This window comes from Phalacrocorax carbo, chromosome 5, assembly GCF_963921805.1.
Source record: "Phalacrocorax carbo chromosome 5, bPhaCar2.1, whole genome shotgun sequence".
Taxonomy (NCBI): domain Eukaryota; kingdom Metazoa; phylum Chordata; class Aves; order Suliformes; family Phalacrocoracidae; genus Phalacrocorax; species Phalacrocorax carbo.
Genome location: NC_087517.1, coordinates 13,378,607 through 13,406,441, shown reverse-complemented (window position 1 = coordinate 13,406,441; position 27,835 = coordinate 13,378,607). Strand labels below are relative to the sequence as shown.

The window sequence follows — 27,835 nt, the reverse complement described above, 5'->3', positions numbered from 1 at the left end:
TGTTTGGTGTGAAGTAGAAGGCAGATGACTCGGTAGCATGGGTAAAACAAAGGAAGAGATTCAGAGAGAGAGGACTGAGAATGTAATAAATGCATGGATTGTAAAACTATCCCTGGTCAGGAGTAAGTAGCTAGTATGTAATGAATGGCTTAGTAAACTAAGTGCAGTGTGGTGAGTAGGGGCCATGCAATTTCAGTTCTTGGGTGCTTAGTGAGCATACAAGGAAACCCAAGGCGCTCCTGATGTTGGTTGCCCAGAGTTGCCCATTTCAATGCGGCATTCAAGGACTTTGTGAGCAGGGGAGGCTGAACTAATCATATTATGCTACCATTCACAGTGACTCATTTAAGGTGAAAATGTACTGTTAAGGAGGCTGGGAAGAGCTGTCCTCATTGTGCCCTTGTTTTACCTTTCTCAAAATGTTAAGGGGTGCTCAACATCCAGTTAATCCATTCTGACCAATCTTGGATTAAAAAAAATAAAATAAAAAATATCTTTTAAATGGGCGACACGGCTTAAATGCAATGAAATGTGGTGTCTTATGTAGCTTTTCATTATGGTTTATGCCAGAATACTTCTGCTACCCTAGGCTTTACCAAAGCAAGGATGAAGACTGCGAGAACCCTAGAATAAATTCTCAAATGAGATTTAGATGTAAGGTTATAATTTTGGGGGTGGGAAGGAGAGTTTCCACCTGTTCTGATCACCTTTAAACAACGTTTTCCAGTGTAACTGCAGCAAGAAAACCTGGAGAACAATGAAATAAATGCCTAAGGAGAAACATTCAAAGAACAGCTTCTTTAACTAGGAGAAGAAAAGGCTGTGGACTGTGTAGAGTCTGAGATACATAAAATATGATGATACATTTTTATTGAAAACTATATAGGAAAAAAATGCATGAGCAGAATCTTGATGGAAAAGATTCCTAATTTCATTTATTCACACTGTGAAAATATGCATCATCTCCAGCTGAAATTGACAAATTTGCTTACTTAGCCCACTCCAAAAAAAGAGAAATTTTCAAGAATTGCTCTACCTGAGGCAGTAGTTTGGTATTTTACACAGTTTGATTAAAAAATCTACAGCTAATTAATTATAGCTAACTGTGTGAAGCAAAAGGATGGTTTTCAGTGAAGATTTATTGAGACATTGTAAGTAATTGTACAAACTCTGCGACGTTATACCAGGTAACCTGCATTGTTTGAGGGCTAAGACTGAAGACCAATTTTCATTAAATACTTGAAGCATAGTACCAAATAAAACAATATTCTTGAAATGAGCATTTGTGGTGGGTTGACCTTGGCTGGATGCCTGGTGCCACTGAGCTGCTCTATTGCTCCCCTCCTCAGCAGGATTGGGGGGGGGGAGGGAGAAAACGAGACGGGGAAAAAAACCCTGCGAGAGTCAAGATGAAGCACAAAAGCAAAGGCTGCGTGTGAAAGCAGAAGTAAAATGAAGATTTTATTCTCTACTTCCCATCAGCAGGCGATGTCCAGCCACTTTCCAGGAAGCAGGGCTTCAGTACTTACAGTGGTTGCTCTGGAAGACAAATGTAAATAACAAATACCCCCCCTTCCTCCTCCTTTCTCTCAGCTTTTATTGCTGAGCAAACATTGTATGATATGGAATATCCCTTTGGACAGTTTGGGTCAGCTGTCCTGGCTGTGTCCCCTCCCACGATCTTGCCCACCCCTGGCCTACTGGTGAGGGTGCGAGATGGTGAAGAGGCAGCCTTGATGCTGTGCTAGCACTGCTCAGCAGTCGCCAAAACACTGGTGTGTTATCAACACCCTTCTAGCTACCAATACAAAGCACACCATTATGAGGGCTGCTATAAGGAAAATTAACTCCATCTCAGCCAGACGCAATACAGCATTACTGCTTAAAGCATTAGCAACAACTGGCTGAGCACTAAACTATGCACATATGATGAGTGTATATGTGAGTGTGCAATGTTTGAACGTTACAGAGCTGGTCAAATGGACAAGATCACACACAAGCTGATACTGGAGTATTTCAGAAGCCAAAACTGGATTCCTTCAGTCCCTGGGTAATCTGCAGTCACATACTGAAGGATTTCCATGGGACAATGATGTCAGAGTTAAGATACATAAAATTAGAAGAATGTTCATGATGTTTGTCAAGTTTAGGGTTTTTTTTACTTTGTAGCTGTCTCTGCTCCCTAAGCTCTTGTAATTTAACATTAAGGAGAGCTACTAAAGCCCATTGCCTATCAGAGCAATCACAAACGTGAGGAAATCACTGTTAAGACTGACATTTAATCCTGACTGCTTTATGCTCCTTATCTCACACAGACCTGTAATATCCATGTGCATTCTTAAGCTCCTTTCTTGTCTGTAATTATTCTTTTGGCTCTAGCATGTAACAGCAGACTATTTCCAGTTCTCCGCATCATATTTTAAACACAAACCTTAACCTCTGTTTTCAGTTCATTTGATGCCTATGTATATGCATGACTTGTGTGAGGGAGAATTCAGGTTGCGCGTTTGTGTGTGTCTCTTGAAGCAGCTGTTCCTTATGGTGAATTTTCATTCTCTGCCAGTGTGTGGCCTAAAACTGTACTGGGAATCCATGCCAGAACTGCATAAATTCAGCAGAGGTTGAAGTGGGATGCATGGCAAAAATGTGGAAGTATGGACTTGCATGTGAGATTGACGAACCAACCTATACATGGACTATTAAAGTCCCTCTCACGTACACATATTCTCTTACTCACCTGCTTTCCTCCGCAGCCCACTGACCTGTGAGGTTAATGTGTGTATCATATAGACAAGGAGGTTAAAAAGTATTTTTCTTATGTACCATGCACTTCTGGGTTTGTCAAATGTGCCAGATATGTAACAGTGATTTTGACTTTTAAAAATAAAACCCCAAACCATTATTCTTTTCTAAATGTACGAAAACATAATTTGCCACACCTATTTTTTTAATTCGTAGTTAATGTAAGTTATATAGAACATGAAAAAAAAGACGTTAACGAATTCTACCATTCCTGAACTTGTACCTTCTTCCCTTCCCTTAAGGTTACAAGAGCATTGCTAATGCTTTTTGCCTGCTTTTTGTCCAGTCCTTTCCTTTTTCACTGCTGCTTGGCACTGAGTAAATATTTTCATTGGACTGTCTTAGAATTTACTTATTTTATCCTGAACATCCACATTACTAGGAGGCCATTTTTTTTAATAGGCAAAGTCAGGATTAGTTATTTCTTCCCCCATGTAATACTTCAGACTGATCTCATATTCTGTGTTTAGGAATAGATTTACATACAGCTTAGGTCTTCCATATGATTATAAAATAATAAATCTAGGCAGAAAGTTGTATGAACTGAAATGTATAAAAAGAAGGAAATAAATTATTAAATCGGGCCATAGCTATAAATCTGTGGGTTTTAAGACTGTGTGATATAAGACTTCTTAAAATGTTTTGAAAGACAGGATAATGAAAGACATGGAAGTAAAGATTGTAACATAATTTGTCATTTGTATTGAATATATTAATTAAGCAATTTATTCGAACTTAGTATGCTGGGGGCTGGTAGTGTTTGGCCTTCACATCAGATTTCACAACAGAGAAGTAGTTATTGAGGACCTTGAGTCACGGCAGTGAGAGGGCGCTCCTTGGCAGTAAGTACCATTAAAACATTTGCTGGGAAGCCAGCAAAACAGTAACACAGAACGACAGTGGAAACAAGAGTAGTTATTTACTGGAGACACACTTATAATTGGTACCTCCTGTAAAGGAGTTTTTTTCTTTAATAATACCACTTGTTAGGATTGTGATTTTTTTTTTTTTTTTTTTTGCCTGCTCTTAGGTATATTTGTGTTCGCTTTTTCCTTATATTTGAAGATTTGCTCTTACCACAGCTTTGGTACATTTTGTTTCTAGTAGCTAGTTGTAACCTAGTTTGTTTTTTATTCTTGTTAGACTTACTCTTTAATAGTTCCATGTGAGCCACTATTCTTATGTGTGAAAAATGCAAAGAGGTACCTCAGAACAGGTAATTCCAGTAAAGAAAAGATGTACTAGGATCCTCATATTCCTTGGCAATACTGAACATGCTTCTGTTCTCAGAAATAATCCCAAACTGGAGCAGCCGTGGAGAAGAGGGATTAAAATATTCCAGGGAATTAGAAGAGCCTTTTAGGAGAGGATGGTACAGGAATCTGCCTGTAAGAAATACAGACAGAGTGTGATGCAGTCGTGTGCTCCTAACTCACTGGGGAAGAGAAATGAAAAAAGTATTTAAAGTGAGGTTTGGGGAGTAAAAAGATAGATAAACATACCTGCTTCTGTGCTGTGGCCGAGTGAGTGTAGGAGGAAGACGTTAAGATGGAGCACTTGCCTGGCGCTGGTGGCACTTGCTGATTTGTGCTTTGGCTGCTGAGCTGGGTTAATTCATAGTATCAGAGAAAGAGGTAAGTGGGGAAAAAAGGAAACAGGTCATTCACGGATAGGTTCTCATGGGGAATATTTAGTTTTTATACCCCTGTAACTTAACAGTTTAGCTTGTTTCTGTTACCTCCACCAGCTTCATCTTGTACACAGGTTTTATTTTTTTAACCTCTGCTTCAAAGCTGCTGTTTAGATGAGAGGTCCTGCAAGTTCTTCCTAAGCAGCAATGATTTTTTCCTGCTTTGCTTATTTGTTGATGGTAGCGGTGGATTCAGTGGGTGATTAAGTGTCCCTCTGGCTGCCCAGTAATCCCACTTGCCACCACTTGAGCTGCGCGTCCTGTGATGCACTGGCAGTCGCTGATCAGTACTGCCGCTTAGGTGGCAGCCAAATTAGCTTCTCCTTCAGCTGAAACAGCCTTAGTGGATAACGGAGGCGACTTGACAGTTTGGTGATAAATACCCTTTCCTCTTGCTCCTGTGCTGGATTTCAGCCGTGGCACTGTGGGTGTCACGTGCCTCTCCCAATGACAGGGGTAGCTGCTGAATTAGCAATTTACAGACCCTGTGTAAATTCTTGGAGTGGTAAATCCAGTAGATACATTAAAGGAAACTCTGAAATCTCAGAAAGCACTTGGTATTGCAGCAATATTTAACAGGTGGCATTTCTACAAGGCCTCAGCTAGTATAAGCCTATGCTGGAAGGGAAGGGAATTTATATTCTTTGTGAGATATTTAGCTCCATCTCATATAAAGGCAGGTGTTAACCTCAACTGTAGAAAGCTTTTAGGTTTTTTTAGTCATACTGAGCTCTTTGCCTTAGTCTTGTGACTCATATTCTGTTGGCTAATTTCTATCCTTAGAAGAAGAATTCCTATTAATTTAATTTATATTGAAGTAACTGCATTATAATCAAAATGTCATCGTGCCCTTTCACTTGCGAAAGAAAAATAGTTCAGGAATGTTTAAATAGGTCTTGTTTATCCCATTCCCTAATTTGCTGTATCCCTTGTACACTCCTTTTACTAAAAAATCCTACTTAGTACCTATCTTGTGCTAAGTAATCTCCATCAGCTTTCTCCAGTGGCAGCCTTGATAGCAGCCAGTCCTGCTGCCCTTCCCTGCTGACTTGTTTCAGTGTGTTTTGCCTCATTAGCCCATAATGAAATTGCCTACTTTGTGTTTACAACAATGCTGTTTATTTTGGGTCTGTTCGTATTTGATGAAAGTGTCCTCCATTAGTGTTGCTTTAAAGATCTTTTAATAATGCATTTGTGGAGTGGGTTAACTTTAAAAGAAAAACAAAAAACCCCTACTTCTAATAAAAAAAAAAGGCCAAAAAGCAGCTTTGATTTCATGCGCCCTCATCCTTCAAGCTTGGATAAAGCTTTAAGTGAAGAAACATTCTTCAGTTGTGTGGCAGCTGTGATGGCTGAACAATAACATGGCATGATGTGAGGATGTGAGTGAATTTGTCACTGTACTGCCAGGGGTCTCACTGTACGTGCACCTCATCCCTTTCCTCTGTCAGGACATCTGACGGAGACATCAGGGTCTTGTCCTGAGATTGCTGCTTCCTCTGCGTGCAAATCCTTGTCTTTCTCTTGGAAGGCTCTCAATAATAATAGTTTTGGAGTAACTCAATTTTCCCAATCCTTTTGTGCTGGTTCTGGCTGGGGTAGAGTTAAATTTTCTTCACAGTAGCTAGTATGGGGCTGGGTTTTGGATTTGTGCTGGAAACAGTGTTGATAATGCAGGGATGATTTTGTTATTGCTGAGCAGTGCTTCTATAGAGTCAAGGTATTTTACGCTCCTCAAACTTCCTCGCCAGCGAGTAGGCTGGGGGTGCACAAGAAGCTGGGAGGGACACAGCTGCAACAGCTGACCCCAACTGACCAGGGGGATATTCCACACCGTATGACTTCATGCTCAGCAATAAAACGAAGGGGAAGGCTGGCCAGGGGGCTGCTGCTCAGGGACTGGCTGGGCATCAGTTTGTTGGTGGTAAGCAATTGGTTTTTATTTGCATCACTTGCCTTTCTTGGGTTTTATTTCCCTCTTTGTTCTTTTCCTTTTCATTACAATTATTAGTATTATATTTTCTTTCAATTATTAAACTGTCCTTATCTCAACCCACAAGTTTTCTCACTTTTACCCTTCCAGTTTTCTTCCCACCCTCATTCTGCTGTGGACGGGGAGTGAGAGAGCGGCTGTGCGGTGCTTAGTTGCAGGCTGGTGTTAAACCATGATACCTTTTAAATTTAAAACCAAAACTCACTGTTTTTCAGACTGTTGCAAATGTGTTTGCTGCTTTCTTTAAGAGTGGGGGAAGAGGCATGAGGCTGGGATGCCTGGAAGATGCTATGGTCCTTTCCAAGTCTGCTCCCATAATGATGTGACCAACTGTGTTGAGGCTATGGTTTGTACAGGGGGTGAAAAACATGAGCCCAGTTCCTGATGAAAATGGTTGAAAGTACATTTTAAAGGTTTTTTTTCTCTTTTCTCTTTCACTTTATTGCTGGAGATAATGTACCACACAGTGACTCAGGCTTTCTGCTTGTAATAATTTTTCTTACTGGTAGGGAAAAACAGCTTTAAATTATTCCACATACCAATGGTCGCATGCATCAAAAACAAGCTAACAAAATGCTAATGGCCTCAATCCATGAATATCCAGAAGGCATAAAGCTTTTGTAGTATAAATATATCATTTAATGAAAATATTGAAAGGAAGTGCATTTCCATGGAATTCGTCTTTCAGAATGTTATTTTTAATAGATGAATTCATTGCTTTACCTAGAGGTATTTTACTTTCCAGTCCTCTTCCAGACATAGAGCCTTAGTGCACTTTCTTTGGGTTATGAACAGAGTCGCATTTGCATTGGTTTGTCCCTGTACTCCATAGCACTGAATTGCTGTAAAGCATGAATTTGACCTCCCTACTTCTATCTTTGCCTTAAGAAGTACCTGAAAGGGTTCCACTTAATAGAGGATTCTTTTGTTGTATTTATTTTTGTGAGTCTAAAGGAAAAGCTCCATCCTCTTCTAATAACTTGATTGTGAAAAAGCAAAGGTGGTTCTTTAAAAACTAGTGTCAGTTCCCTCTGTGGTATAATAAATCACTTAATGTATAATGTGAATAAGTCCATGTCTTTTCATGTTCCTTTTCCTGGGCAAGCAACTTGCATCATACATCAATGTAGATACTCTAGAATAGGAGGTATTTACTTGCTTTGTTGCCATGTGGTGAGGCTAAATTCAATAGCACTTGAAAAGTGCTCTGAAGTCCTCCAGTGGAAGGGTCTCTTTCATTTGCTTTCAGTAGTTCCCACAGTGAGCTAAACACTATATAAACTTATTTGTCTTCCAAATTAGCAGGAGGGGAACAGTCCACTTCTTTCAATGAGCAAAAATGTCAGGCATGTGAAAGAAAAATCAGCCATCCATTTCTGTAAAACATTAACTTCTTTATCTGGAATCCCTTTTTGCGTTAATTGTTAGGATCAGCAATTAATCTACTAAACCTTCTAGACTAAGGGGCACACTGCAGCACTGTCTTCGTGCAGCAGCAGGCTAGCGATCTCAGTGACTTTGCTCCTCACGCTTTGCTAAACAGTGGCAAAACTGAATTACCAATTTTTTTTTCATTGCATTTGTATAGAAGATTGAATAGTGACTAAGCAGTCAATTCTCATGGCAGCTAGTAGGAAAAGCATAGTAGAAGTTTCAGGAAAAGAAACTCTACCAAAATCTGACCTTCACAAGGCTCTTGAGATGAGCTCTGGTCCTTCCCAGGACCCAGAAGCACCAAATTTCCCCGTTGACTGGGAGCTCATCAGAGGCTGGTAGAGAAAATCCATGTTTACAGAGTCAGAGCAGCGCACTAGGGCCGATGGCCTCACTCTTCCCCTGTGTTGCCTGCCAAAGAAAAGGTGAAAATGCTTTTTCCACTCTGTTAATCAGTATTAAAATACCCATAAGACTTCTCCAGTCCTAGCCTTCCCAAAACAAGCCCAGTTAACATGTCTGAGAACTGAGCTTTGGAGACTTATTTTAGTGTTTTGGTTTAAATCTGTTGTATTAAAAGTAACTTTTTGAGTAAGTAATTTTCCTTCTACTGTTGCCTTTGTTTTCCCATCTGAGTATGGAAACTAATGAGACTTTCTGTCATTTAAAATTCCAAGTCCAGGCATGAGACTTGCTGTGGTAGAAACACTAAATGTCTTGGTTTTTACATAGAAGAAGTGTTTATGTAACACACAGCTTTCTAAATAGCTTAACAAATCCAATACCTGATGGGACTGTGACCATGCATGAAAAGTTTCAACCCGTACAGGGAGAAAAAGATAAATAAAGCTGACTGTAAATGGAAGCTCTTTCCTATCTTAACTATGTGGTATTATCATCAATCACTGAAACCTTCTTCCTGTATAATCTCACTTTTTTTTCATACCCAGCTTGCTCAGTGATATTGTAATTTCAACATTTATAGCCTTACATGTTTTCTTTGTTGTTGCCTGTTAGGATATTGCAACAGTGACAGCAGGGAGTGAACAAAGCAGGCATAACCAGGTTACTTCTTAATACTCGTATAAAGTCTTCTCTGAGGGAAGCGATGGAAACCATATAATTTAAGTTATTTATAATGTGACTTGACAAAAACTTGTAAAAGGGATGACAATATAGTACAAAAAGAATTTTTCTTCTCTAATGGCTATTGTTATGTTTGAGCTATTGCTTGGTCTAGCTTTCTGCAATTCAGAGGCCAGTTTAGGAAAAAATGTTATCTTTATTTTGTGCAAAGCGGGGTGTGTGTGTATATGTCTGTGTATTAATTTTTTTTATGTATAGATAGATACATGATGTAAATTTATAAGTTATCCATTACTGTGATGCTATGGCACATGATATTTAGCACTAGAATTTACTACCAGTCCTCAAATAATTTTTATTTATTTTTTTTGTAAAGGGCTCATGTGTTCAAATGCAAGTTACAAGTTTGGAAGAGCACAAAAATTCATTAGCGCAGAGGTCAGGTGTGCAAAAACCTTGGAATTTCACAGTGAGTCCCTGGCCTGGCTTCTGAAATGGCTAGAAATAAGATATTTTGGCTAGATGTTTACTCTCCCACTTTTGCTTTAAGCTAGACAGTCATCAATTATTTTGTAAGTCTGGGATTAATTTCTGGTGTAATTTTTTTCCAATTTTCTCTTTCATGATTGTGATTAAAAAGCCTTCTACTCTTGTGTTATTTTCTATTATTTGAACCAATAACTTTCTACTTTTTGATATATGAAAATAATTAGGTGATGATTGGATAAATAATGCATCTGAAAACAGAACAGAGCTGGATAAATAACAGATGAAAATTAGCCCGTTAGCGTAATAAGACTGAAAAATATTTTTCCGTCTGGGTAGGGTGCTGAGCTAAAGTTATCTTGTTAGCTCTTTTCTCAGGGAAGAGAAATCTTGTTGTGCAGAATGAAACTGAAATAGTGACAGGGAAAATTGCAGTTGCTCTCTGCACCTTTTTGGTAGCAGGAACAAGGGGAAAATCAGGGAGTAACAGAAACAAATGTCTGTTGGTGTTGGAGCAATTCTTAGCACTGCTGGTGTACGAGAGGAGACTCCTGTGGTCTGTGGGACCAAAATCTAGCACGGTGATGATAAGACATTGTAACAAACAGCAAAAAGCCACCAGTACTGTTGTGTTCTTATTCCTCTGCCAGATGGAGCGGCCGCTGCATATGTCTCCCAGATAGCAGCTTAGTAAATGCACTGAATTACGTTTTGAATCTCTTGTCCCTGCCTGTCTAGGGAAATGAGTTAAGGACATGTAGACGAATAATGCAAATAACCTTTTTCTCAGAGGAAAAATAGCTTAATTCAAGACAGTACTGAAAAACAGATAAAACAAGGTTTAGGCTGTTATCGTACGCAGAGGTATTTGAGGTAGTAGTCTGTATATCAGTGGCAGTTTAGTCTGAAAACAGTGTTTATTAACTGCAATATGTTAGATTTGAAAAATTCAGCACTATGAGGATAAGAGATGCTTTACCCTGGCTAATAATGTCAAGCGTGGCAAATACCAAAAATGTGGATGGAGAGGTAAATCCATGGGGACAGACAGCACACCAGGCAGGAGAACACCAACAGAAGAGATCTACAGAGAGACAAAAATTGGCGCTTTGAAAAAAATAAGACAGAAGAGTAATGTGGAATTGAAGTTCTGGATTAAGATACTGCTTTCTCCCTTTGGATCTGCAAAGTAAAATTAAACATCTGTCTCCCTTGAGTATAAAGGTCGGTTATAGAGCTTTATTCAGACAGTGGATTTTGATAGACATAATCTAAATCTGAAGTGTAAGTACATGAAAAGAATACGTAAAATACAATACATGAATTTTTTTTTTTGTTTGTTTGGTGGTTTGTTTGGGCTTTTTTACAAAACTTTTCTACCAGATGAAGTGCCTACATGCTTATAGGCACTGCAGAAAAACTATTGCGCTTTTTTCAGATTTTGGTGAGCTTTATTTGCCCTTAGGTTTTCTATAAAGTAGGTGTATTTGAATTAAAACAATGTCATCATAGTGGTATAAGTGAACTGAAGTGTTAGTATGGCGCTATAAAGGTTATTTTGTGGTGACACAGTTTTCCTAGCATACAATAACAAAACCGCAATTTAAGCATTAAATGCACTTTGGAGCAAGAGGAAGTGTAAGTTTGAGAATAACTTATTGTAGTGAGATAAGTAGAACGAAAATACCAGTGTGCACAAGGATACTTTCATTTGTCCAAAGTGCACAGGGTTGGAGAGGAACCATAAGGGATTCATGTAAAGCGTCCTCAAGAAAACTATACCAGAGTATTATTTAGATAGTGTTTTTTATTTATTTAAAACTATTTAATTTTATTTTACTGGGGGGCCCCAGTTAAGTATTAAAAAGGCCTGACCATGCCTTGGTGATGTCCATCTGAAGCACATAATGAACAAATAGTAATGAAATCTATTCTCACTATGTGAACTTTGGGGGGGGTGGGGGGGGAAATTGCAATTCCTTATATGTAAGAGTGGATATTTCCAGCTTGGAAAGTGTTTCCTTCAGATGGTATGTAATAGCTTTTTCTTTTTTCCTGTATATTTTTATAAATTTTGTTTAAAAATTTAATTTCTAATCCACTGAGAATCAGTAGCATCTATTCCTTTTTACTGCAATCTAGCTTGTTAATTTGCTGAAGAGTCAGTCAGCATTTCTTTTGCATATTTTGTTCCTTTGTGTGCTTTAAAAAACTCCTGCTACACTGTATATTATTCAATCATTTGTGGCTTGAAACATTGCCTAAATGCTAGCTTATGTTTCCCCATTTTCAGGCTGTAGCTTTTTATGTCTGACAACTCAAGTCTTGCAGCAATAACATCGAGTTCCTGCTATGCTTAGAAAAACACCACCCATTTAAAAATATAATTTGCCACCATTTCATTGCACAATGGATAGATCTACTTTGGAGGGTTGCAATGTTTTGTTTGACTCACTAGCAGTTTTTTAGACATGCGTGTTTTATATAAATTCAAAAATGCTTTTGCCTTTCATGGCCTATCACTTTTTGGAAGAGTCAAAGTAGAAGGTTTCTGGCTGACTTCCACATGTAGAAGAGCCTTCAAAAAGTCCTTTCTGTATCTGCTCATTGTACTAATATTAAGCCAAAGTTTTTAGAGGCTTCACTGCTTGGAAGTACTATCTCTGTTCTGTCACCAGTCTTATCTGTTAAATCCCAATGAGTGTGAAAAACAAGAAAAATCTGGGTTTGCTTGGCTGTTTCAACAGTATGTTGAGGACGGCCAGATTGCTGGAGAAGATGATTCTCTTGGAAACCTCAGCAGCCCAGCCTCCTCATCTGTAGGCACATAGAGCTCATCTGAGCGTGTAAATAAAAATAAATAATGCAGTGAAAAAATATGCAGAGTATTTTGCTGAAGTGTTTTAATTTTGGATCAGCCGTAGCTAATTTAAATCTTCTGTTTGGATTTATGCAGGCAAGGGGTCAGGTTTAAGATGTTTGTAATTTAAAGCTTTCCTGCTACTACACCTTTTCTACTTTTATATCCTATCATGATACCTTTTCTCTGCAAAGAAAGCCCCCTTTATTCCTTCTTCCTTTCCTGCTTTGAAGAGAACATTTGCTTCTCTTTTATCAGAGGTAATGAGACCAGAGTAGCTCCAGATTCTTTAGATCAGTCTAATTGGGCTTCTTTCAGTGAATAGAATATCCTTTTTTTTGCACAGGACTTCCATTTCTTTGTGCATTTCCTCCTTTTCCAGCACTCAATATCTTACATGCTTTTTTTAATTACAAAAAAGAAAAAAAAACAACACAAAACAAACAAGGGGGTGGGGTGGGGGGGTGGGCAAGCAATTGTGATCCAAAGGACTGTGGTCTCTATTCTCTATTCCAGGCTGATTCATGGAGGGCAGCTGTTAAATGGCTTGGCAGGGCCAACTGTGATGAACGCGGCACCATTTCTTTCCACAACATGGTTTTCTCCGGATGAACGTGCCACAGCAACAGCCATTGCGTCGCTGCTCAGTTACCTGGGCGCTGCTGGCGCTTTTCTAGTGGGACCTCTTGTAGTGCCATCTCCTAATGGAACATCTCACCTCCTGCTGGTATCGCAGGGCAACACTGAGCACATCAAGGACCGCATCGAGGCTGTCCTGTATGCAGGTGTGGTTTAAAAAATACAAATTTAAAAAAGGAAAAAAAAATTTACGTACTTTTATGTGTGTTTGGTACTTGTGAACCACTACCCTCTAGTGGCTGGTCTGCACAGAAAACAGTTACTGATGGTTGGAAAATAATCAAGTGGTGAAATGTTGTACCATCAGAAGGGTTAATTTTTTTCCCTTTTATATAGGAAAGATTTAAAAATAACCTTTTGTACAGACTGATTTCAAATTAAATATTTCAGTTGTTTGTATCAGCTGATCTTAGGAGAACTGTCTTCTAGGAGAGCTTACGCTTTCCCTGAGCTTCTACACTGGTTTTTGCTTCTTGAATTTTCATTTTAAAAATGTGTCCATGACAAGCTGGGTTTTTTTCTTTTGTTTCTGTAAGGATGGAAATTCAATAGTCTTTCAGCATTAAATTCTTTTCTGCATTATATCAGCCTTAATTTATGACTTGCATATGCCTTTCAAATGTGATTAGATTATTAGTATTTGAGAATCTGATGTTGAAATGAAAACTCAATAGATTTTGTTTTTAACTAGAACCACATAATTCTTATGTGGTGAGCAATTTCAATTAAGTGACAACAGTTCAGTGGAAAAATCATATATAAAATTCACCTGATATAACTTAGATTTTATGTCCTTGCTCTTTTTCATGCAATGGCTTCTATGGTTCTTTGTGTTACTTACAAAAAATTAGCATCAAGCTTTAAGGAACAAGTTGTTGCTTGAGTGGCTTAAGAGTCTACAATCTGATTCTTAGTGGATATAAATTGGTATAGCATTAAGAGCAGCTGAGCTTTACCATGACTCGGCATTTGCACATTTGGTTTTGTTTTTTTTTCCCCCTGGTAATTGCAGCCTCTGGAGGTCAGCCAGGAGTTATCCTGAAGTGTTCCAGTATTATTAAAGTATATATACTGTGTAGTTTATATGCAGGTTTATGGGATTGAGTTAGCTGTTTGTGATCATTTATACCTGGATGTTACTCTTATGGAAGTTTGGTCAAGTTAATACTCCTCTTGGGTGAGGGCCACTTTACTGTTCATTTTAAAGGAAGCGTAGTAGAAGTTGGATTACTATTTCAGCAAGTATTTTTCAGTAACCTACTTTTTACTGGACTCAAATGTATTGGAACAACAAAGAAATTTTGGCTTGGTTAGGCCTTTTTCAGAGGTAAATATGGTGTTAGCCTCTGAAAACCTCAGGGCAGATGAAAACGGCCAGTGTGAAAGAAGGAAAAATGAAAGCAAGTCAGCTTTTTTTGTCCTGAGGAGCAGTAGATAAGGGGAGGAAAAATCTAGTGATTAGAGAAGTGCTTTAGCTCTCCCTCTACAGATTTTTCCATGGAGAGAGAAGAATGCATCCACCTAAAGGAAGTACAGTTTTGTGTCTAAAACCACTGTTTTGAGTCTGGTAGCACTAGAAATGTTGCTTTCAGCAACTCATTAGATTCACTTTCTCTTCTGTTCTTTTCTGGGAGGTTTTCCTAAGCGTTTTCTGCTGAAACTAGGATGGATCTTGCTTGCCACCAAGATTCAGAGGTGTGTCTTGCCTGCCCCATGTCTCAGCATGGCTCTTTCCACTTTTCTGTGCCAGAAAGGGTTTAGGAACATTCAGTAGACCTGTTTGGGATGGTTGGTTCCAACATAAGATGATCCTACAGCAGCTCTTCAGCTTCCCAGGAAATGCATTTTGTGGGGCATCTGTAGTTCTTACTTAGTATTTGAAAGTGCTTTAAACAGCACTGGTTTCTTTGTGCAGCTACGCTCGTGGTTGTGTCATATAGGGTGCGTCTCTTCAGGAGCCCTTTAGCTGTTCAAGCAATGAAAAAGAGCTGGTTCATGAACGTTACGGGCCTGCAGTAAATTGCAGCAATAGTGGCAAAACATCCAACTGGTTTAAAATTGGTAGGAACTGTCAAAGAGGAGGTTGCTTTGAATCCCTCGTTGGGTTTGTCCTGCCTCACCTCAGCCCTGTTTCCCTGGAGAGCTGGAGGAGCAAGGTCCCCACTGTCTGCCTCCCCTGTGCTCTGTTGTGCCAGGTAGGCTCCAGAGGTGGAAGGAAGGCTGCCTCGTGGTGGGTGACTGCCTGGTGGTAGTTGTACAGCGCTGTTCACCTGAGGACCAAAAAATACCTGGTAGGTGTGGTAGGGTACTATTTGTCCTCTTAATCCACTAAGCAGAAAACAAAGCTCAAATTGACTTCACAGATTACTAGGTGTTACAGAATGTAGCAGAACAAGGAGCTGGCCCAAATGCCCCACTTCTTTAGCAAGTGTGGTTAGGCTTGGTATGACTTCTCCTTTCAGATATAGTGGAAAAGCCAGTTCTGCAGAATAAGCACTCTACAGTCCTAATAGAGTTGTGTTTGTGATGGAGTTTGTTGCTTTTGTTTGAGGTGGAGTTAGATAAGCAGCCTCCAAAAGTTAGATGATGACTTCTAAAAGACGGTAGTGATGTGAATTGCTAACTTGGGATCAGTAGCGTGCCAAGAATGTGCTAATTTTCCAAAGACTTAACCTCAAACATGATTACGAAGCAATTGCTTATAAACCCATTCTGAAATTGCTCTGTTAACTCCAGTCTCTTCTGTGTTTTAATAAATTGCTGTTCCTTTATCTCAAACGTGGACTAAGAGCTTAGCTGAATTACCACAGCCTCTTTCTGTGTCATCTATGTCGCTGCATATTCTGGTTCACAGCTGAAATAGTACAGATGTAGCAAATCAGGATTGAATTGTATTACCTGAATTGCATAAGGAAGCTTGAATTATTCTGGGCTGCAGCCAGAGCTTTTAGCCATGTGCTTTCGTAAATATCAATGTGAAATCATTATTTGTTTAAAAAAAAAATAATGCATGCATGTATGTGCAAAGTGCCTTCATTCCCCCTTTAGATTTCCAGACAAGACGGGGAGGAGGTTTCTTGGGTTTGGGTAGGGTTTTGTGCTATAAGTAGCCTATCTGAAGGAAAAAGACATTGTATTAAGGAGGGTTGTGTCTCTGTAAACCTTTTTTTTTTTCCTGTTTGGGGCTTACACAGGCAGCAGGGTGCCTATTTCCTAGGCTAAGATGCAGGCATCTCTCCAGTTTGATGATCACAGGTCACTGTGGCGTGGTACCCAGCTTATGTGAAGCATTCCAGATTCAGTCTTCAACAAGAGATACACAGGACTGTTTCTGCACACTAGCTTGTGCTGACCTTCCCAATTCAGAGTGCTTTGCGGCATCCATTGTGCTGTTGAGAAGCCGATGACTTTTGTGGAAGAGCTCCTCTTTTGTGACTGCAGCTCCCTCGGTCTCAATATTGACCTATTCATTACCTTTTCTCTTTTGCCTACTTTTACTCCCTACTTACAATCTAAAACTTGTCCTAGGAGTGTGTTTTTCTTTATCTAGTCAGGTAGAGTAAATGATGATGGAGATAAAGGTGTGGGTTTCCTAGTGAGGAGGGAATGCAACATGTAAGACATTGGCAGTGTTTGGCAGTACCAGGACGTTTGGTAGAGATGCAAGTGTGATGCACACAGCTAAGATACCACTAAAAGCTTTTATTCTTCAATGGAGGGAGCTGCTTTAGTTGCCAAAGTGAATTCTGCTCTTTTCTTTTGTGCGCGAGGGCAGTGCTTGCAAGGCAAATTTGTTAGCCTGGGAAGTATAACACTGGAAAACATGAAGGAGTTGCAAGAAGGTAGTAAAAGGACTGCATGCTGAATTTATTAAAAAAAAAATAATGAAGTGTTACTATACTGCTCCTCCTCCAGCAATTTGACTGGCAGGAATCTTGAGGCAATCATAGAAGAGGCCCCAGATGGACACCTATTATAAAATATTACTGTGACTTGAAAATATTATCAACGTGTTTTACATTCTTTAGAAAAAGACATAGCCTTTCTCCTCACAGCATTGCAGTATAATGAAGTTAAATAATAAGCACCTTGGACAAAGTTATGGGTTTGTGTGGTCACATTCTTGTTGCCTGTACCTGTCTGCAGTCTGAAATAATCCTTTAATATATGATTAAAGTGTGCGTACATATGTATACCTATAAACCTATAGGTAGACCTAGGTGCAAGAGAAAGGGGTAAACAGCTTTCGCAAGCCATGCTTCCTTGTCTAGTATCATGCTGTAGTGACAAAGCTTCTCATCCCTTTCTTAGATTTGGGATGATCAGTTATGGCCAGTTTATCAGGGCTTGTGGTCTCAAACACAGTGTCCACAAAGACAGAAATTAATCTGATTTCTGGAGAACAGAGGAGATACAGTGAGAACGTATAAGTAAAGGGCCTTGACCCTCAAAACATGTAATTAGACCACATCAGGAAAAGAGACACTACATAATTCAAAATTAATCCTTTAGTATTTGATTGTGAAGAATGGCATTGTCACATTCCCGGTATGCCTTCAAAAGAAATTTAGTGTAAACTTTTTTTCCATATACCAAATAGAAGCATTCATTTCCCTTCCCCATCTCCAGCTGATCCATTTAGACTCCAAGTGTTATTTACTTTTTAGTTTCCTGAATTTATTTTCTTCTGGTTTAGCAGAAGAGCTGGCAGAGTGCCATGTTCATATTGATTTATTAAAAAAGAGAAGAAAAAAGAAAATGAACACAATTGAGTATCCAGCTCTGCTGGAATTTATTTGTGGTGTCAGTGAACACTTCTTTGTTATAAGATCACAGGGTCTTTTAAGATAACACGCTTCAACTATACATTTTTCTCTCCAGCAGCAGCGACTCTTGTTTTCAAAGGGGATACGAGAAATATTGGGATTGAGGACTGTGGAGAACATGATATACATTGTAAAAGGCCTGTAAAACAAATTAGTTAGACTGACTGTGGGTAGAGTTGTTTTTCCTCAGAATGTCTGATCATGGGGCTTGCTGAGTATTTTCTGTGAAGTGCTCACCACTTTGCACGTTTAGGTCCAAATTTCTGCTATGAAATTTTTCAAAGATCTAGAATACCTGCTGCTGAACAAGAGGAGCATCTGCAAACAGCTGTATTTGTGTATTTTTCTCCCTATTACCCATGCTCTTTCTGTTCCTGAGCCATGGCTGCTCCTACGCTTTTCTCTTTATACTCTGTTGCTGTGTAATACTGTTTGTGCCCGAGATGCTGCCTTGCTTGACCTTTCATTTGCCTTCATCATCCTGTGCACCAAGTAATTGTCATTCCATGCCCTGGGGCTTCCCCAGTCCCATCTGTTTAAAGTCTCATAGCACGCTGTTACCTGCACTGCGTTACTTCTATCTCGAGGAAACGTGGCCAAACCTTCATAATGCAGTTCTCTCCAAAGAGAAAAAGCAAAAGCTTTCCTTTTGCTTCACCAAGTTCCCCATCTGTGAGCCTGGTTCTCTGCAGCTCCTGTCAGTGGAATGGACTGCTGGTATTTCTCCATCTCATTGATTCTCCATCTCAATTGGAAATCTAGCTTGGGGGGGCAAAAAGAAATTATCCTTCAAGTTATGGAGTTCTGTTGTTGGGAGCAGTAAAGCACTTGTGGTGGAATTTCTGTATCAGAGGCTGGCTGATAACAATGCTGTACTGAAACAAGTCTTTCGATGCTAACATCTGGTTTTGTTTTTCTTTGCCCTCTTTTTTAGAATTTGGAATGGTTTCCCTGATATTTTCCGCAGCATTGGCCTACTTCCCCTCGCGCCCTCCATTCCCTCCTAGCGTGGCTGCGGCAAGTCAACGGCTCAGCTACAGGAGGAGTTTTTGCAGGCTCTTAAGGTAGGTCCATGTTGCGTTTCCACTTCAAAGCAGATCAACACCTAAATAAATAAAAACAAGTGTGCTTTCATCTTCTCATTGAACAAACAAGTTGGTTTGTAGTGCTTTTAAACAAAATCAAATCAAATATTAATGCTGAGACATAAAAGGATGCTAACTGCTAAAAAGCAGACAATAAATTTTAAATCATTAGGTATATCTCAAGCCTTCGTGGCAGAGTCCTCCAGAACCAATGCTGCTTTAGTCATCCTGATAGCATGGCTTTTCTGATGCAATGCTTCTGTTCCATCAGGTTATAGAAGATTGTTAACAGCGTGCATACTGCTAGGTGTGAGATAACAATTAACAACACTGGGCATAACTAACTAATAAGCTACTTTCTTCCAAGCTTGTTATATCGGAATGATTTTGGGGTTTGCTTGTCATTCAAAGGAGTATCCAGCTGATTTCATTTAGCCGTGGGAGCAGTGAATGAACTATCTGAAACCACTATGGGATTTCTTAAATCTCATTAATTGTATGTTAAAATATGAAGTGGGAGTAGGAAAAGTGTCTCCAGATGTGTTTCTGAAAAGGTTCAAAAGTGAGTTAGTTTCTTTTAAGTTTTGGGTTTTTTAAAAAAAAAAAAAGGTCACAAAGAAGGTGACATCTCCAGCTTTGCAACTTCTGCCACTTGAGCTCTTTTGGTAAGACAGAGTCCTGTCCCCCACTGTTTGTACAATTTCTCGTGTAATGGGAATCTGATCTAAGAGGAACATAGAATCATAGAATGTCCTGAGCTGGAAGGAACCCGCAAGGACCATGGAGTCCCACTCCTGTCCCTGCACAAGACAACCCCAAATTCACACGTGTCTGAGGGTGTTGTCCAAATGCTTCTTGAATAGCATCAGGCTTGGTGCCGTGACTGCCTCCCTGGGGAGCCTGTTCCAGTGCTCCACCACCCTCTGGGGGAAGATCCTTTTCCTAATAAAAGCTTTTCCTAATAAAAGCAACTGTAATATTAATGATGAATAATTGTGTAGACCTGTGCCATGTATGTGGTACTGCACGGATGAACTCACGGGGCAAAGAAGAATGGCTCCGATGGTGTGGAGTATGGCTGACTTCACTGGAGAGCTTCAAACTCTTACTGTAATTGTTTCTTGGGTAATGTTGTGATAGGACCTGAATCTGTGTACAAAGGGCTGCTTGAAACTTGGTAATTGGGGAGCTTTAGGCATTTAGTTATTACAGACCTATTGTGGGCTGTACTTTGTAAAAGTGTATTTAGAGCCAGCAAAAACAACTCGTCTCATGTTGTCATTGGTTTTTTCTTTTGTTTGCGGAGGCTTTTGTTTCAGTTTAGGGGATAAATAGTTGACAAGAGGCTTAATCCTGTGTGTTCATCCAGGAGCAGGCTGGCTGTTGGGAGAAGGTGCGAGTACAGCTCGTTGGTTAGTCTGCAAAGTGACCTACTTAGGATATTAAAAAAATAGCAATTCCCATAGGGACACTTAGCACACACAATAACGCTGTTACACACCCATGCTGGTGTGCGGTGAGACCCTGCCTGAGGGCTGTGTTGTAAAAATGTTGCTGTTGAACAGAAATCCAAACAACAACTGACTCCGCAGGTGAAATATAAAATTTCTGTTGACAGTACTCCATTTGGGAGCTTTATAAGCATTAGATTGCTTGTTCAAAGCGTTGTAAATAGAGAACTGGAGATACTGGTAAGGTCAGGAGGTAAACAGCAAAGCTGACAATATTCACAATCAATGAAACTTAAGAAAGCAAACTGGACGCTTAAATAATGAGCATAGTTTGTAGAGTCTCCAAGAACCAAGCAGTTTTTTTAAAATGCGTTCAGGTAGATTATATCTCCCTTCCTTCTGGTCTTTGTACATTCTTCCATGCTACCCCTTATCAAAGGCACTTCTTCATTCCTCTGTACATGAAACAATCAACAGTTCATAATTAAACCCACTTATCTTAGGGAGCCTTTCAGCAACAATCCATCAAACAAGGGGGTTTTATAAAAGAAAATAGTATCTGCTGTGCTTCAAGAGAAATCCATCATCTGGTTTGTTAGGCTTCTAGATTCTGTTGCCTGCCTAATCTGGGCTTCATAATTCTTGGCACAGGGACTCTTTCTTTTGATTTAATGGAGTAGAGCGAAGGTAATCAGCTGATGAGTACCAGGAAGTAATTATTTCCCCTTTATTGTAGACTTACCCTCTGGTATGAGAACTGTGTGTAAGGCATTTAGGATATGTGTGAGCTGATGGCCTGACCCAAGTATGCACCAATAAACACTCAGAACAACTGAGATGTTCATAATTTCCCTCTTTCCTCCCCTAAACTGTAGTTTTATTACTTCAAAGTAAAGGTGTGTAGCATAACTTTACCATTGAAGTCATTGACCTTTTTCCTTGGACACTGAAGGGATCTATCAGATCCGTGCAACTCCCACACTCCTTCTTGCCTTCAGGTCCTTGAGCAGTCATCTTCATGAGCTGCTTCTTGCTGAGTTGTATTATAAATATCTTCATAGGGTCAATCCCTGTAGGCCATTTTTTTTGTGACTTGCTTAGGAACTTCGTTCTTCCTCCTTATTTGGAGGAATCCTGCTTCTGACAGATTATAACGATTAGCTGATCCCTGGTTATCTCCTGATACCAACTCTCACAGCCTGCAGCAGGAGACGACAGATTAGTCATGGTTTGGGAACTAAGCCCAAATTTTTTAACAGTCTGTCACACACTGTGACAAGTGTAGTTTGAATTCCCATTAGAAAAAGTAAGGTGCCCTTTCTCAGTTTTGTGGGTGAAGTAAATATGACTTCCCCCCCCCCCCCCATTTCAGAATATGCCACAAATTTCCATGGAAAAAATTCTAATACAAATAAATAGCTGATAAGTCTTAAAATCGGCATTAAGAAAACATGTAGTGATTTTTGCTTTGATGTAATTAGATGCTTATAGTTGGTTACGTGTCTTTTATGTTTTCAAAGGATTATGTATGCCATTCTGAAATTTCATAATAGGGTTTTTGTGCATTATCATATGACATCACCATAGCTGCTCAGAGCGTGCCTGATGTTAATAGGCACTGTCAAAGTTATTCTGAAAACGGTGACTGACTTTGACGGGGCTCCCCTCTGAACCAGTCTGTCTTATGGATTCTTGTGACATTAAGTAGATTTCTGAAAAAAAAAAAACCAAAAACACCCAGAAGAAAAAGCCAATTCGTATTCCAGCAGAATGGTTTAACAGAGGCTAATGCTGATATCCTGTCATAAGGGCTGTTACGATGGAAAACAGTGTGGGTTCACCAACTGATGGTGTGACAGACAGCACATTTTTCTATTTTCAGTGGAGCAATTGCAACATTGCAAAAACAAATACAAGTGACTGGAGCCATGAAAAGCAGAGCTGCTGCTTAAGATGTATGTTTCAAATAGCTTTAGCATTTAATGTAGCCAGCGCTAGCTATTGCTGGACAAGGAGACAGAATGAGATATGGTGATGAGTGCCGCTTTGTCACTGCCATGCACCCTTTCTTATGGTCAGCTTCCTTATTCTGGGGACTAGTCAGGGTGGCAGCCTCTGTCTCTGGAGTTTGTCATGGTGCAGGTCTGGTTCTCTTCTATGGGAACCAGGAGTTGCACGTGGCACAGAGCAGCCACCCCATGTGCCAGTCTGTCTCATGGCTTGAGTTACAGAAGACTTATACACCACAGGAGATCCTGGTCAAGTAAGCTATGAAGTACTCAACCCCACCAAAAGCAGCTTGTAAATGAAGATGAGGTTCAGATAGCCAAAGATTTTGAATATTGAACAAGCGTTATTTTGGAAGAGTGCATTCAGACTTTTTCCCCTCTTTGTAGTCTACAACATGGGTATATAATGTCCATGAAAAATGGGCACTTTCCCTTTTATTTTATTCTACAGATGTTGAATTGGCTTTTACATGGATAGTATTAAATAGCATCAGAAAACCTGCCTTAAGACATGCCAAGATGATACAAGATAGACTAGGATAAGAGTATGGCATTATTAAGAGAGAAAAAATGTTGTCAGGAAGACAGCAAATGCTTTAGCATTCAGAGAAAAATAAGCAGTGTGTGGAAGAGCTGAAAGTCTGGAATTTGTTTTTCTTTGCATTAAAAAATCTGACATGAATGATATTGGAAGAGGAGGATATCTTCATGTGATAGAAACGTGTTATTCAAGAAGAGGATGTACGAAAAAGAACAGTGCAGAAAAACACTGGCTGGTGTGCTGTGCGTGGATATTCCAGGGGAGTAAAAAACATAAGCTGCAAACCTCTGAATGTTATGGAGAGTATTTGAAGCTCTTTTCCTCCCTCTTGGCTTTCGTAACTATGTGCTATTGAATTGCCACTGCATGCCAAGGAGCTGGTACTGATCAGGATCAGTTTTATGTAAATTCTTTGGGAATGGGGGGTTTTGTGGTTACACAAACATCCCATGGGATAACCTTGGAATCACTGTAAAATCTCTTCGCTTTAAAGTATCAGTGTTCCAGAGTCCAAAGTATATTTTCTGGTTTTATTCCCAAATCAAAACAATTTTGAGGAAAAGTTGGATGTCTTTAGCAAAAATGTCACGTTTGTTTTTGGTTACGGTGGGTGGGTGGTGGAAATTGGTGGTGGTATTTGTCTGCCAACTCTTGTTTAGCTGTGTATGGTGAAGATGATGACACAGCTTTGACTGCTTCATCTTCACTGAATACCAGTGGTTGAATAATTTTAATTGGGAGGGAAAACCAAACACGTTGACTGTTTAGAGCAGAATATTATACTTGTCTCTGATTTTTTGACACTTCAAACTATCAAAATTTTCCACTATTGCAACTGTACCCATCTCGTTCCCAGAGCTCTCCCTGCCTTTCACCAAAATGAAGAGAAGTAAAACAGTTTAAAAACCAGTACAGTTCAAAAAGTATGGATCTCTGATTTTATTCTTGAAATACACTTTTTGTCATTTAAATTAGTGCTTATTGTTCCTAGCACACACTTAAGTAGGTTTCCCATGCAAATGCAGAAAAATTGCTTGCGGAAATGAGAAGAACATGAGCCCAGCATGTTTGAACTATGTGGAGAGACTGGCTTTTTTAATCATCACAGTGCTAAGGCAGTAACATCTCAGCATTTCAGTGACATGGCCGGATACCTTTCTTGTTTTTCCTGGCTCACTCCTCCTTCAGACCTCTGCTATTTTTCTTGATGGGCAGAATATAGATTCCAGGGTGTCATTTACTCTAGCAGCTAATCTTGGTGCAATTCCTAATATAAACTGCAGCTAATTGCATATGTTTTGTCTTCACAGCAATTTCCGATTCTTGATGATTGCTTTAGCCTATGCTATACCACTGGGTGTTTTCTCTGGCTGGTCTGGTGTTCTGGATTTGATATTAACGCCAGTTCACGTAAGCCAAGTAAGTATCTCCTGACTAATAATCAGCAGCTATTTTGTAAGCAGCACGCTTTTATTTTGCACTAGCATAAAATTGTATCAGGTTTTCATGTTTAAGGTGCTATTCATACATATGGACCACTTTTCTCCTGAAATTTTAAACAAAATAAACTGTAGCTTTGGCATCCCAAACAGTCACAATTCTCCCTGCTGACTCTTCACCAGCAGTGGGTATTTTAAGATCTGTAGGCACCTTTTGACAAAATGGAATAGGCAGGTAAACAGAGGAGAGCATTGTTGGCAGCTGCACCTTTAGTAAAAGAAAATAATATTTACCAGGTGGAAAAGGTGAAGTGGGGAGAAGAGGATTTCTAAGCTTTTGATAGAATATTATAAAAATCGAGAGGACATTACTCAGATTCTATAGAGAGAGGTTATATTTAGGGCATAGGCTATTTAGTCATACTTTATTTTAGTGACTTTATTTCCTTTTGAATACCCTAGAAAAAGTCTTGCACTTCAGATTATTGTGGGGGGCTGTTGCTAGCAGTTTGCAGCTCCTACACACCATTTGTTTTGAAAGTAACATCTTATCTTATTTTCTCAGCTTTAACACATTTCTGTTTTGTTTTGTTGGGGTTTTGTGTTTGTTTGTTTTTTTTCCCGTCAGGTAGATGCAGGCTGGATTGGATTTTGGTCTATCGTTGGAGGTTGTGTTGTTGGCATAGCAATGGCAAGGTAGGAATAATTACGTGTCTTTCTCCATTTCTTCAACTGTGATTGTCATTTAGCTTATACTCATAATAACATAATTTGTTTTCTCTCATCTTCTAGATATTTGAAATGGAAAAAGCATAATTCTGGGGTAAAGATGTGTTTCTTGTAGAGCAATGATTTGTATATTCCATGTTAGCGGTTCCTGGGGTTGAGAACACCACATGCATGTGCCTCAATTTGGCAAGTCATACTGTTACTCCTGACAAGTGCTTCCTGTATGCTCCTTTTAAACACAGCTCTTGTGAATTCAGCTGCCTGGTATGAGGGAGAACCTGTTGTAGCGCATTTGGAAAGCACTGAAGAAATGACTGTCTGTCTCCCTCCATCAGTGCTTTTGGGCATATTGATTCCCAAAGGGATATTGGGAATGTAGCACAAGCAGCCTACCCACAATAACATTATGTTCCTCGACAGAGAAATGAGTCTGGGCCCATTTTGGCCAGGTAACTGGATTCCTATATGGCCTAACTATTTTTTGCGATACTGCTATGGGTGGTATGGTTATGCCTACACTTTTTAAATATCCAGTCATAGCTTTCTCTGGCCATCATGGATGTTGATGACATGGGGAGTCAGAAAGCAAGGAATGTATTGCCCTTCCAAAAGGCTTCTGCTTTTTTTTCATTGAGGGTCTCTTTTTATAAAACCAGAAAAAAAAAACAACAGGGTGGGGTGAGGTGAAAAAGTCTTTCAGGACGTATTTGAGCAGTGACTTTATAAAACTGGTGAAAATCAATCACGTTCCCCTTGCATCTGGCAGATATCAAAGCATTGTCATGGCATCTTTATGTCCACTCTATAGACTCCATTTCTGCAATGAGTTCAGCACAAGTATAGGAGTCTGTCATCGTTGCAGTCATTCTGGGATTGTGGACCCAAAGAGGGATCTTTTTAGGGTAGAGATTGAAGCACTTTTTTTTTTTTCACTTGCTGTGCATCATCGGAGTACACAATGCATAAAGAAATGTGAGGTTTCTCATCCTGACATTTTGCAGGCTGCCTAGCAACTGCAGCAGAGGGAGAGGAAAAAAACTCCTGACCTGGGGAAAAGAAGCAGGCGCTTCCCTCCTGTCTGCTCCAGATGCAGGGCAAAAGACTTAATCTATTCAAACAAAGTTCACACACTGATTTCCTCTAAAAAGAGTTACTTTTGATTAGCTAAGCTCAGATAAGAGGTTTTCTCTCTAAGAGGAGTAGATGTTTAAATTCAACTGCTGTAAATGACACAGGTGCTGCAGCACGTTACGTGCTGAAGCAGGCAGTGTGCCAGTTTAATCCTTTCCATCATGGGTTAATCTCTTGTATATTTGTGACAATTCAATAGTAGAGGGGCACCCTTAGGCGCTCACTCAACTTTGTTAGGAGAGAATCTGCTGACTCAGTGCCAACATGCAAATCTCAATCTTTGTGGTAGATTAATTTATTTAATGTATTGCCTGGGTGAAGTTTCAGGAAATGCTGACAGTCTCTTTGACTGCTTCAAAATTGATTTCAAACCTTATTGAATACCAGTATTTTGTGGCATTCAGAGCTTTGCTTTTGAGTAAATTTAAAAAATACCAACAGCCTGCCTCCAAATATGTCTTTCTAACTTGGGCCATACACAGTTCAAATGGGAGGGTTTGCACACAGAAAGGGAGGGAGGAGGTGATTTGTCACTCCTGATGGATGACTTTCCCTCCTAGGCCTATTCAGCATTTATCTGTGTAGGGTTGAATCAATGACGAGTCTGACTGTAATCTGCTGAAAGTTGTAATTAGGAAAATTAAGTAATGATTCTTGTCAAGGCTGACAAGTTGATGTATTTCAGTGTCAGAACTGTGATTTGCCAAGCAAGCAGCTCGCTCTCTTAACCACCTCTCAAGAAGCTTGTTGCTTTGGGGTTTTTTCTTTTTTTTTCTTTTTTTTTTTCCCTGCTAATTTATCAAAGCAGAACTGGTGCAGTTTATGGATTTGTTCCTTCCATTTTTGTAAATGCAGATTCTACCTTTTAGAACTATAACAACCTGAGCCTTGCTCTGGAGGATTTGGTCCTGCACGTCACAGGAGGTGTTAAATCATCTATATTTAAAGTAATGCCCAGTTTGGAAATTTATCTATCTCATTTTCAAAATGGTGCAAGCTTTCCTCAGCTCAATACATAAATCTTCCCACTCTCCACCCACTGCTGTCCCGATAGCCATGAACTTAGGTATGTTTAACGAATTTGTGTGATGCATTTTTATAATTGAAAAGCCTGGGCTATTTTGGGCAGCTGGCAGGTGCCATACCCTTTGCTGGCAGCTTTCAAATGATACTGATTTGAAGAAAAGCAGTGTCAAGGACCAACATTCGTATCATTGCATGGAAAGATAAATCTATTCCCTTTCCTCAGATTTTTTTTTTTTTTTTTTTTTGGCCACATTTGCTAATGATCATAGATGTTTCTGAGGTTTGGTCCTCCACAGCTCAGTTTTTCTTCCTGCTTTTAACCTGCAGTGTGGTCAAAATGCTGAAACTTTATGACATGGTGATAATTCCCTTAGCAACAGACAGTGTTGTCAGCAACGCAGGTTTGTGATTTTAACTGTAGGACCCAGCCTAGGGCTGGATTTGCTGGGATGCAGGGGACTGTTACCAGCAGTAGGCTCAGAGGTCTGTGTCTGGGTAAGTATACACCTTCTCTCCTGGTTTTTAGCAGCTGCAGACATCCCCTTACATGCTGGAACAGAGGGTTTTGAAAACAGTTAATGGGGTTAGAGGATAAAGAGAATTTCTCT

General features: G+C 39.6%; 1 protein-coding gene across 1 annotated transcript in view; it reads left to right on the top strand.

The window, feature by feature from the left end:
• SLC49A4 (solute carrier family 49 member 4) overlaps positions 1–27,835 on the top strand; it is a 73,040-nt gene that overhangs the window by 21,933 nt on the left and 23,272 nt on the right. Inside the window, exons 3-6 of the mRNA XM_064451224.1 lie at positions 12,868–13,136; positions 18,751–18,880; positions 24,213–24,321; positions 24,970–25,037. Coding sequence (XP_064307294.1) covers positions 12,868–13,136; positions 18,751–18,880; positions 24,213–24,321; positions 24,970–25,037 — 576 coding nt within the window. The remainder of the gene's footprint in view (positions 1–12,867; positions 13,137–18,750; positions 18,881–24,212; positions 24,322–24,969; positions 25,038–27,835) is intronic.